This window comes from Sander lucioperca, chromosome 7 (genome assembly GCF_008315115.2).
Source record: "Sander lucioperca isolate FBNREF2018 chromosome 7, SLUC_FBN_1.2, whole genome shotgun sequence".
Lineage (NCBI taxonomy): Eukaryota > Metazoa > Chordata > Actinopteri > Perciformes > Percidae > Sander > Sander lucioperca.
In genome coordinates, this window is record NC_050179.1 from 28,310,375 (window position 1) to 28,322,119 (window position 11,745).

The 11,745-nt window shown below is 39.3% G+C and overlaps 1 protein-coding gene across 4 annotated transcripts; it reads left to right on the forward strand.

Annotated features, from left to right (window-relative positions):
* Window positions 1-1,873: 1,873 nt before the first annotated feature.
* On the forward strand, window positions 1,874-10,190 carry tcp11l1 (t-complex 11, testis-specific-like 1). Of its 4 annotated transcripts, none has more exons than XM_031310324.2 (10): window positions 1,874-1,967; window positions 2,629-2,757; window positions 4,358-4,490; window positions 4,593-4,713; window positions 4,901-5,121; window positions 5,421-5,557; window positions 6,207-6,385; window positions 6,530-6,711; window positions 9,331-9,503; window positions 9,640-10,190. In XM_031310324.2, the coding sequence occupies exons 2-10, from the start codon at window positions 2,637-2,639 to the stop codon at window positions 9,861-9,863; spliced, it is 1,491 nt and encodes a 496-aa protein (XP_031166184.1). In that variant the 5' UTR covers window positions 1,874-1,967; window positions 2,629-2,636; the 3' UTR covers window positions 9,864-10,190. The 4 variants fall into 4 exon arrangements, with proteins under 4 accessions (XP_031166184.1, XP_035858611.1, XP_035858612.1 ...); XM_036002718.1 differs by having other exon boundaries at window positions 1,886-2,226; XM_036002719.1 differs by having other exon boundaries at window positions 1,886-2,226; window positions 2,636-2,757.
* Window positions 10,191-11,745: the final 1,555 nt, after the last annotated feature.

Sequence of the window (11,745 nt, forward strand, 5' to 3'; positions counted from 1 at the left end):
TTGATGAGAGATCTTTCATTGAATGGTAGAGTATTGTTTTCTAAAGCTGAAGGAATATCAAGGTCTGTCTATGTATCATTATCATTGAACATCCCTTTCATCCCTGTCTAGAGGTATTAAGTTTTGAAACACTAAATAATACTTTCAAAGTAAAATGGTTAACTAATTTAATTGAAGAAAAAGACTGTATTTGGAATACTTTCCCTAAATATGTATTTGGATTAGTTGGTGGAGTTAAATTTCTGTTAACATGTGATTACAAAATTGATAGATTACCTGTAAAGTTATCAAATTTTCATAAACAAGCTCTGCTGGCCTGGAAGTTAATTTACAAGCATAATTTTATGCCAACCGATTACCACATTTGGAATAACAAGGATATTCAATATAAAAAAAAATGGAAATTGGGTTACTAATGGTATTGTATTGGTAAAACAACTCCTTAATGCTGACGGGAAGTTACTAAAGTATAATGAATTCCTCTCCAAATTCCGGTTAGCAGTCACTCCAAGAGAATATGCAACAGTTGTTGATGCTGTGCCGAGGAGCGTGCTGCAACTTCTCAGAGGATCAGTAATGTCAGTGATCAATCCGCTTAATAATAGTATATTCCTTGGGGGGATTGACGTGACCAAGAATAAATGTTCTAATAAACACATCAGGAATTGTATACAAGAGGTAACTCTGCCCTCAGGAAGATTCTTTTGGGCTTCAATTTTTGGAGAAATGAACTGGCAAAAAATCTGGTTAATTGGTGACAAATTTTGTCTTAATAACAAAGTAAAAGAGGTTTCTTTTAAAATCTTACATAAAATATATCCAGTAAAAAGGACATTAAGGAGATTTAAACTTGATATTGAATATTCTTGTACTTTCTGTGAACTAGAAGAAGAAACAATCTGTCATTTGTTCTTTCACTGTATGTATACTAAAATATTTTGGGTAGATGTTCAACATCTTATAAGACGGAACACTGGGCAATCAATTCAATTTAAAGATAAAGATATTTTTATTTGTTTTGAAGGCAATGAGTTGGACAATGATGTTGTTTATTTTGTTCAATTAATATTGTTATTGGGGAAATTCCACATTCACAAGAAGAAATGGGCGGACTCCAAACCAAGCTTTGAACACTTCCTTCAAGAACTGCACCATTACGGCAACACTATAAAAGACATTAAAAATAAGAAGGCAATTAAGACTGGAAGAGTGTTTGAAAAATTTCTCATGTACCGGTGATACATTTGACTTAATATGTACTGCACTTTAATTTTCTACTTTTTAAAATATTTTCTACTTATATTTGTCTTTGTATATGCTCCTCTGGTAATGGCTATTTATATTTGCACCTACTGGCGTTGTACTTATGTTCTTTACTAAATAAAAAAAAAAAAAAAAAAAAGTTTCCCACCTCTGATTCCGACAGGAAGGGACGTGAATGATGACGTTTTCACTCGGAAAAACGTTTTTCCGATGTCCATGAACGCACGGTTAAACCCCCCAATGTAGCACAAGCAGACTATATTTCTGTTTTCCGTCCGATCGTTTATAGATCTTGACATTTTCAGGAAACATCCAGATGTTACAGAAACTCCTGGACAGTTATGTGCTTTATTTTTTATTCTCATAGTTGTTTTGTTTTTAACTTTCAGGTAGGCAGGGATTGTACTATTTTTTTGTACGGGTCCAATGCATAGACTGGTCCAGAGCCATATCACTCTGGACTGGTCCAATGCGGTCCAATGACTGCATATCCGCCTCAAAACAGACTGACACAAGTCATCGCCATAGACTGTATATAAGATCATCGCCGGTAGACCAAATCACCGGTTACATGATTGGCCATCGCAGGTCAGCCAAAGTGTTAGCGCCTGCGCAGTGCACAGTATTTTCCGTGTTGACGTCGACACGTGTATCTGGTGCAATCTAGCATCTGAGGCGGCGACCCATTAGAGGAAGGCTGCAATGTCAGCAAGCTAGCGTTTCTAGTACGAAACAAGGCCTTTCTTCTGTTGAAAACGGTGTCTGGCAGTGGTGAAGTAGTGAATACATCTGTGACAGTGATCATTTTGCTTTGGCCGGGTTATAAAGGAATAACGTTAGCTGCGTCATAAGGCTTTGTTGTTATTATTGGTGTTGTTTAACCCAGACTAAAGCTAACGGTAGATACATTTAGCATCACAGCTAACCCATCTCTTTCCTCGGGGGTCCCGACTAACTTACAAGGTTAGTAACGTTAACCGCACATACGATTGTAATGACAGCAATGAGGCTGTGTTCTGTTTACCTCTGTCGTGTTCACAACCTGAGTCAGCTTAGCGTCGCACTGGCACACTGAATCCTCTCCCCCTCCCCTTTCCAGTCGAGGTGATGTCATCATCCAATAGTTCACAACAAACCTGCATATCATCTTTTTGTTTTTGGACAGTAACATGAAATCCCAGCAAATTACTAATGCCGTTCATTGATGTAGCAACACTGCATGGCTAGCTAGAAAAATCACTAACAACTGTTATATGTTATGTACACTCTTTTCGCAAATACTGTAATCATTTTACTGACTTTCATCATTTTACAGCATTTGAAATAACTTCTGATTGCAACTTCACGTTATCTGTTATCTTGCAGACCTTAACATGCCAAAAGAGGGAGACAACGAGTCGAAGGAGGAGAGGACACAGGATGCTCCTGAGGAGACAGTGAGGAAGAGGGTCCGAGCAAATACTCCGAGCCCACATAGGGGAAACACTCCTCAAGGTGAGTAGTAGGGGAAGAAACACTCCCAAGAGAAGGTTAGATAAAGAAATGTGTTGTGTACATGTGTGAGTATGCTTATAAAGCTATTAGAAAGGCGACCAGCATCCTGGATAAACAGAACAGAATTTATGTTGGACAGCTGTTGTCCAGGATGTCCAAGCTACTGTTGCAAGTGGCCTCAGTGTATGTAGACATGGACGTGTATTGCAAACATTTGGGATCCAATCTGCTCCCTATCACATACTGTAACTACCCAGCTCAGTTCCTCAGTCTCTTCTCAGTTTTTTATTAATACTATTATTATTATATATTTATACTTTTTATTGATCCCCATTGGGGAAATGACAATGTATACTCTGTTAGAAATCACTACACACAGGCCTGAAATACCCACACACATTAGTATAGCACAAATGTGGACTTAGACGGGAAAGAAAAACAACCGTCCTTTTGTACAGAGGGGAGGAATCAATGTTCTTATGAGGGAAAATCATAATATATACACGCAACTTCAGGGGTTGGCAAAATAAACTCTTCCTGTCTGTAGTGCTCGCCTGTCTTAACTTTTTAACAACACGGCTCCTCCATCTTGTCATCACTTCAGCATGTCCCAGTCTAACCTGACATGTGTGGTGTAGCAATATGTACAACTATCATATTGCTATCAGCAAAGCAGTTTGCAATGATTGTGAGGCTGCTAAATTTCACTACACAGGTGAAAAGGCAGATTTTGTCATCTCGCACATCGGTGCTGTAGAGCTGTTTTTCTGACATACAACATTCTCTGTCACTGGGTTGTTGCAGTTTACAGAGAGAGATTATTACTTTCGATAGCATCGTTTCTAGAGTGGTCGCTTGATTGTTATACCTAGACACACCACATTTAGTGGACTTTAGACAGGAAGTTTGGCCTTTACTGTAATATGTCTGGAAGACAAAGCAAACACAATACATGGCCTCTGAAATGTCACAAGGTCTAGTATGTTCAGACATTACAGTCAGATAGGGCCATGGTGGCACATCTGCCAAATGTTGCTGACCCCTGGAATACAGCATATCAATATAAAAGGTATCCCACAAAGCCAGAAACCAGACAAATATAACTCAAAAGTGTTTGGTAGCAGTGCCATATACATTTTTTCTGATTTAAAAAAAAATGCTACATTATCTGATAGTTTCCACTGTGGCTTTTATTATGTTTTCCAAATGTTGCATTTAGTTAGCGCTACACTTGACAGATGGGAATTTTTGACTTCTTGTTCATGCTCACAGTTATAAATTTGATTATCCATGAGATGCAAGAATATAAACTCTGCTATAAGGCAGGTATGCTGAACAGAGGGCTTTGTGGATAAACTGACAGCAGGATCAATGGAAGGGATTTACACATCTTGTAGTTGGTGTGTGCCTTTGGTTTTACTACATTCAGACTAAATCCACTTGAAAGTAAGAGATAATGCATTCTGTTTGCAAATCAGTTCAATAGCTCAGGTTTTTCCACAACAATATAAAAGTTCTGGTTTCTTTCTTTTGGAGGAAAATACACTTTAATGTGTAATTTTGTTGGAATAAATCACATAAAGATGGATTTCCCTCACAGCCAGCCCCTCCAGGTTTGTCTCTGTGGAGGAGCTGATGGAGACAGCTAAAGGAGTCACCAACATGGCTTTGGCCCATGAAATAATGGTCAACGATGCTTTTCAAGTCAAACCTGCAGAGCTTCCTGAAGGGAGGTGAGAGTTTAATCAGATACTGTAACTGTCATTTTGAGCCTTTCTGTTTTTGGATGAGTTCTGTCTTGCTAGTAGAAGTAACAGTCCTGTGGCCCTGTACAGTTTGGAGCGCAAAGTGAAGGAGATTGTGCACAAAGCATTCTGGGATTGTTTGGAGGCTCAGTTGAAGGAGAATCCGCCAACGTACGAACATTCCATCAAACTGCTGGCTGAGATCAAAGAGGTGAGGCAGGTTTTTTTTATTTTATTCAGGAAATAAACTGGCCCAGATGACTCCAAAACTTGAATGGCATGGCGGCACGGCTTTACCATCAGTGAATATGCCACACCAAACTACAATATCTATCCCTTAATTCCCTAAATCTTTTCCTGCCTGCCTTAAATCATCATCTATTTCCCTGCTCTCCCAGACACTGCTATCTTTCTTGCTGCCTGGCCACGGTCGTCTGCGCTCCCGTATCGATGAGGTTTTGGATCTGCCTCTAATCCAGCAGCAGGCTGAGAATGGAGCGCTTGACATCAGTCAGCTGTCCCACTTCATTGTTGGGATGATGGGCTCGTTGTGCGCTCCCTGCAGAGATGAGGACATCGATAAGCTGAAGCAGATCACCGATATTGTGCCTCTGCTCAAGTAAGCCAAGGGACAAGCGAGAGACTATTATTAGTTCTGTGTCTTAGTTTATTTTTAAACTGTGAAATTTCATTCCAGTCCACAGTGCAGAAGTCAGCTTGTTCTGGATTGCTGTTATTATCAAGGATGATAAGAGATGAGCTAGCAGGTCCCTAAACCTAATTGCAGACTTAATGAAAGTGAATAACAAGTTTAACCCCAGCCCAGTTGGACCTGGATTTTCAAAGTACATTGTGAGAAGATATCATTTCATGACATATCATTTATGTCTCTGTCTTCTACTGTCATCCTCTGTCTAGGGCTATATTCTCTGTGCTGGACCTGATGAAGGTGGACATGGCTAACTTTGCCCTGACTAGCATCAGACCTCATCTGATGCAACAATCGGTTGAGTTTGAGAGGAGCAAGTTCCAAGAGTTTCTGGAGAAACACCCCAGTAAGGAATCTCTCTTCCATTAAATGAGTCATATTATACGTTTTTTTTTCATGCAAAACAATTACGTATTGGACTGCCATGTATAGGTAGATACTGCTGAAACACATTGCAGATCACATGTCCCATACATATTTTCCTTGAGAAGTTCAGCCGCGTTGACTTGTGTTGGAGCTTGCATCTGGAAAATAGAATCATGTCTCCATGTCACCATGTTTTTTTTCTTTGTAGCATTGCAGTGATGCAGCTAGCCAATTATGGCCCACCCTGAAACAAAATGGGGTGTTGTTCATGAAATTCAAGTGAAATGTAGTGACAGTTGAATGCTTTAATTTGCCACAAAATCTGCACATAGGGTAAAGCAAGTCATTCACTTCCTCTGACTACTCTCTCCTCTAATTAAGCATCACACATTCCTGTGTTGACATGTTTGTTTTATGTAAGGAAGTACAGTAAGATCTTGTTTATTTATATTTGTACATGAAATGGCAAATGTCTTACTTGAAGAAGTTGCTATTAGTGTTATGAATTTGGCCTACTTCACAAAGCAGGTAGGTGAATGGATATTTTGTTTTGGCTTGCCAAGTGATTGGGAAGACAAGGATCCACTGTATCCAGTAAAGCTGAAAAAATGAAATGTTCTGTTCTTTAGATGCCTTAGACTACACTGAGAAGTGGCTTGAGGATACAGTGAGATGCCTGAGAGAGCCCGGGGCGGATGGATCTAGTGCTGCCACATCTGACCCTCCCTTACTCCTCCCCGTTAATGTCCATAATCATGCCTATCTACGCCTGCTGAGGTGGGACCACACCTCAGACCCCTTCCCAGAGGTAAATACAGTCAATCCTAAAGCCTGCCAATGTGTCTCTCTATAAGTTGTTAATCTTTTATAATGCATTCTGCCCCTTGTGATTTTTTATGTTTCATATCTTGTGTTTCTGCCACAATAAACCATATTCATCTCGTCTCTCTAGACAGTGTTGATGGATCAAGTTCGGTTTCAGGAGATGCATCATGAGGCTGAGCAATTAGTCCTGCTCTCCTCTGTGCTCCTCATCATCTACACTACAACAGGGGAGGCTATCTCAGGCCTGCCGGGGCTGATGGAGACTCTTAAAAGCACTGTTAATGTTCTGCTTGCAGACATGCACACACCGTGAGTGTCAATGCTTTAATTGTCACACATACAGTTAATAAAGCTACATTGGACAACTTTTCCAGTTGGTGAGGGGGTAGCACTGGGCTTATGGTGCTCAAATTGCCAAAAAACTACATTTGAAAAACTCAACAGCGATGTCTGTTTTTCAGAAATCACGACCCGGTAACTCAGGATAATCCAGTTGTGCGCAGTTTCATGCACTATTTTCATTATACTAAACTACACCCGTCAACTGTATCACTGCGCATACAGAAGTAAGCGTAATAATGGACGAGAGGCTCGTGGTCCGACATTGCTAGCTTGTGGAAATTAGTTTATAGCCAACCGATACTGCTAGCCCAGCTAGGTAACGTTACAGCTCAGCTAAGGAGGCCACTTGTTTGCTGGTGTAGTTTGGTAAAAAGGAAATAGTTCCTTAATGAAACTGCTCACAACCATGTCAGTGGATTATCTTGAGTAACTGGGTCATGATTTCTGGAAAGAGACATTGCTGTTAGTGCCATTCAGTTCCATTATATTGGAGCGTAGGCGGACATCTTTACGGCCGATATCTCCAAACACTGGGCAACTCACACCAAAACTATCCAGATTTATAAATAGCACGACAGGTAAGAGGAAAAATATATATTTTTGATTTTTTTGGGGTAAACTGTCCCTTTAACAGGGGAACAAATGACTACATGTTATTCAAAGGGGGTCGGTCATAGTGACGACTTCACAGTGAATTATCACCCACCAGTACCCTTCCACTCTACAGAGGTTTTGGTTTTGTGGCCTGCAGAATCTGCTTTTATCAAACTTGTTTCTAGCCACTGACAAACAAAGTAAGCTACTAGCTGGTGAACATACTTCAAAATAATATTAAATATTTTTATATTAAAAATGAGAATTTAGCAGCTTAAAGGATAACTACCGTTTTTTTCAACCTGGACCTCAACCTATTTTCCTATGTTTTTGTGTCTAACTGACTGATGGGAACAACAATCTGTGACATTGGTCCAGTATTAAGCAAGGTTGCTGCAGTCGGCAGCGGTGAAACAAGCTACAATGTAAGTTAATAGGGCAGTTGTCCAGCTTGTATTTACCTCCACAAAAGTGCTTGTTTTGCCTCTGGCAGGCTCAGATTAATATTCTAAGTGTCGAAAAACATTATGGAAAGGATCCCTTTAGAGATATACCTTATATATTAGATATACCAGAAACAGCTCTGAAGTCGCTAGCACTAAACCTACCAGACTCCATTTAAAAAAGCAGTACTTTTAGCGTGTATAGAGCCATCATATATTCACTTGTAAATTGGTAAACTATGTGTTTATTTCAACCAAAACTAGAGTTGTGATGGTTGGAAAAGTGGAAAGACAACCCAAAACGGCTTTTCATATTTTTATTTTGGTTCTGTCGACTTTGAATGAAGTGTATTTTACGATGCTAAAATTCCTGTTTATTTACATGGACCTGGTGGGTTTAGCGAACGCGATTTCCGGATGTTTTTATGTTTTAAAAAAGGATCTTACTCTTTAACAGAAAGGTCGACCTTAGAAATCCTTTCCATAATGTTTTCAGACACTTAGAATATTAATCTGAGCCTGTCAGTGGCGAAACAAGCACGTTTGTGAAGGTAAATACAAGCTGGACAATTGCCCTATTAACTTACATTGTAGCTTGTTTCACCGCTGCAGACTGCAGCAATCTTGCTTAATGCTGGACCAATGTCAAAGATTGTTGTTCCCATCACTTAGACATAAAAACATAGGAAAATAGGGTCCAGGTTGAAAAAACGGTAGTTACCCTTTAAGAGTCAGATATTTTTCTGAGTTGTTGCAGACCAAAACAGTTAGTGAAGAGTGACTAGAATAAGTGATTACATTTGCACACACAATTCCAAATGAATGCTAATGGTGTTCCATGTGTGCTAGATGTGTAAATAGACAACACGTTTGCTAACACAATATAAACCTGAGATAATACAATTTTGTTTTCAGCCTGTTCTGCTAAACTAAGAGACAAAAAAATAAATAAATCAACAACTGCAGCTTTAATGTGTGTTGCACTTGCATCTTTTTTTTTTTTCCCCAAACTTATTTTTTATTGAACAAGTTACACAAAGCACATTAAAAAACATAAAAACAAAGATACAGCTTAAAAACAATTCAAGGTAGAGGGAGCCAGCTTAATAAGACAAGAAATTAGATCCAAAAACAAACAAAATAAGGGAGTTCAGCAAACTTTACCTCTGGAAAGCCAAATACATTATTTCCATGCCAAGTAGCTATTCCTTAAACCTTTTTCCAGGCTAAATCAATCAATCCTGATTTTATCCTCTGAGCTTTAGCGGCTTCCAGGTAAAAATGGGTCCCAGATCAGAGAAGGGCTTGTCCTTTAAGCCTGTGGAGAAGGCTTCAAAAGGGATTTAGGGTTAGATTTATAGTTTTAGTATAGCTTTTTCAGTGATTTATAGTAGAATACATTTCCAGGCAGAGTGCAAAAGAATATGCAAAAGCTTTCTATTACAAAGATCAGCAAGTATTTCATCCATACTTGCATCTTTTTAATGCTAGCACCAGTTTTACAAGTTGTGTTGCTTTACTTAAATGCTTCTATATTGCCTGTCCCAAGGTCTTTTAGTGCACAGGAGGCCTTAGCGACCATCGGAGAGAAACTGTGTGTTGAGCTGAGTCAGTGTCTAAGCCAACATGGCTACTCTCCATTGTCAGCCGACCGAAAGAGCACTCTGAGGGGACAAATCTCTGCTACCATCCAGCCAGACAACACAATCCGCAAACTGATGGGTAAGAAGAGTGACACGTATGATGACCCTCAGGGGTAGGAGCACAGCTGACAGCTGTGGTCGACTGTGTGTTTTATGTACACCTTTATTTGGCAGTGACAGAGAACTCTTCTCCTCTTTTTTTCCCCTCCTCTCAGAGTCTCGGGTTCAGAACTATCTCCTGGCTTCGCTGGAGTCCAGTCAACATAAGACCCCTCCTCCTCTCCCAGGAGGTCTGGCTCCAGTCAGCAGGGAGCTGAAGGAGCTTGCTGTTCGCTTCAGTCGCCTCATCAACTTCAACAAGCTGGTCTTCTCCCCTTTCTACCAAAAGATTCTTCATAAAATACTGACAACAGGGGAGAGTCCCAGCACAGAGACGTAAACACTGAAATGAAGTAAGAGTGATGTGAAGAGTGGTCTGTAGTTTTGCAATTTCCCCTCACTAGTAACGGTTAAGATTTAGAGCAACGAGTTGAGGAAGCTGATCTGTATTCAGCGGGCAAAGCCAGTTCCCAAGAGCATGCACCTTAAACCAACATAATCAGAAAACGCTGGCTACCAAATCAGTTGCATTAAATCACAGTGTTGCTTAATGGGCTGGGATGATATGCTTTTGTCCGGATTCGATTCTGTCATGATTAGGGCTGTTGGAACGAATTCCGAATGTTGAATATAATTCAAATAGTAAAAAAATCAATACTATTCCAATGCTGAAATTACTATTCAAATGTGATTTTTTTTTAAATTTTTTATAAATAGGTTGGCTAACGTTAGCTAATCTCCCTCTTCTCATGTCACGTCTGATGAACAATAAGTTATGGGAGTGAGAAACACAATGCATTGTGAGCTAACTTTACGTACCGAGTAATGTTTGTACAGGGGGGATTGACAGGCTGCGGCTGGAAATCGGAAGATGGATGGGAAATAGTTTAAACATGACTTTAAAATCGACATCCATCGAGCCAAAATGCTTATGTTATCAATAGTTAGCTCGTTCTGGTTTCCTAACTTCGGTGCGAGTTATAGGAGCTTAGCTGGGAACTTCATGGAGACATCTGAAATTAATGTTAGCTGCCCTACAGCTGTCAGAGTTAGCTTTGACTTCATATATTACCTTCTTACAGCTGTATTCTCAGTAACGTGGCAATCTGCAAGAAACAGGTTGCTTTTAAATCACTAAAATAGTAGTGGCAGCACAATTTGGCTTAGTTATCAATGCCGTTAGCATCGTGGCTAACACTATTGTTACTTAGTTTATGACAAATCGATTAGGCTGTGCTTTCTAACATGATGTCATTGTGCTAACCGAGCAACGTTAGCCTTCACAACAGAGCCGCTTCAATACACTTGTTAGATAATGTTTCATTACAGAGTTCTCTGTTGATTTGTGTTTGTCGCTGTGTGCGTGGTGGAAAATAATGTAAACAGAGAGTAGCGTGCCAGAAATGCAGTGCACCATGACGTAGATCCCCTTCAAGGCCAGGCTGATGTTGGTAGTCCCTCTAGTGGACAGAACGTGTAACAACAGCCACATGCTTATAGTGGCATTGACAATGCATATGCCTGAGTAGTGTAGTACATATTTATAACAGGCTGCATATGAGCATTACATTTTCAAATATTATTCGAATATTAAAAAAAAAAACAAATGAAATTTGAATGGTATTATAGAGCAGTGGTTCTCAAGCTTTTTTCAATAATGTACCCCCTTTGAACAGTTTTTTTTAAGACATGTACCCCCTAACCAGCGCGAATAATTTTTGGTAGAAAAAAAAAGTCTATATAAAGAGGAACAATACAGCGATGTCAGTGATAGATTTACTTAACAACAGCCTTGTACCTGGAAAACATTTAAATGCTAATGGAAAAAGGTGAAAAAACTTAGAAAAAGACAGTAGAAAGAAGGAAGTAAGGCAAGAATGGGTCGAAAATAGTAACAAAAACTTCGAAAAAAGAGACACAAACTTCAAAAAAGTAATAAAAACTTAAAAAAAAAAAAACACAGTAGAAAGAAGGGAGGCAACACTATGGCGACAAAAGTGACCAAAAAAAAAATTCCAAAAAGCGACAAACTTCAAAAAAAGTGACAAAAACTTTGAAAAAAAGAGACAAAAACTTTGAAGAAAAAAAGACAGTAGAAAAAAGTAAGGAAGAAAGGCAAGAATAGAAAAAACTAATGACAAAACCTTCAAAAAAAGGTGACAAACTTCAAAAACAGCGACAAACTTGGGGAAAAAAAGACAGTAGAAGTAACTACAGCCTTG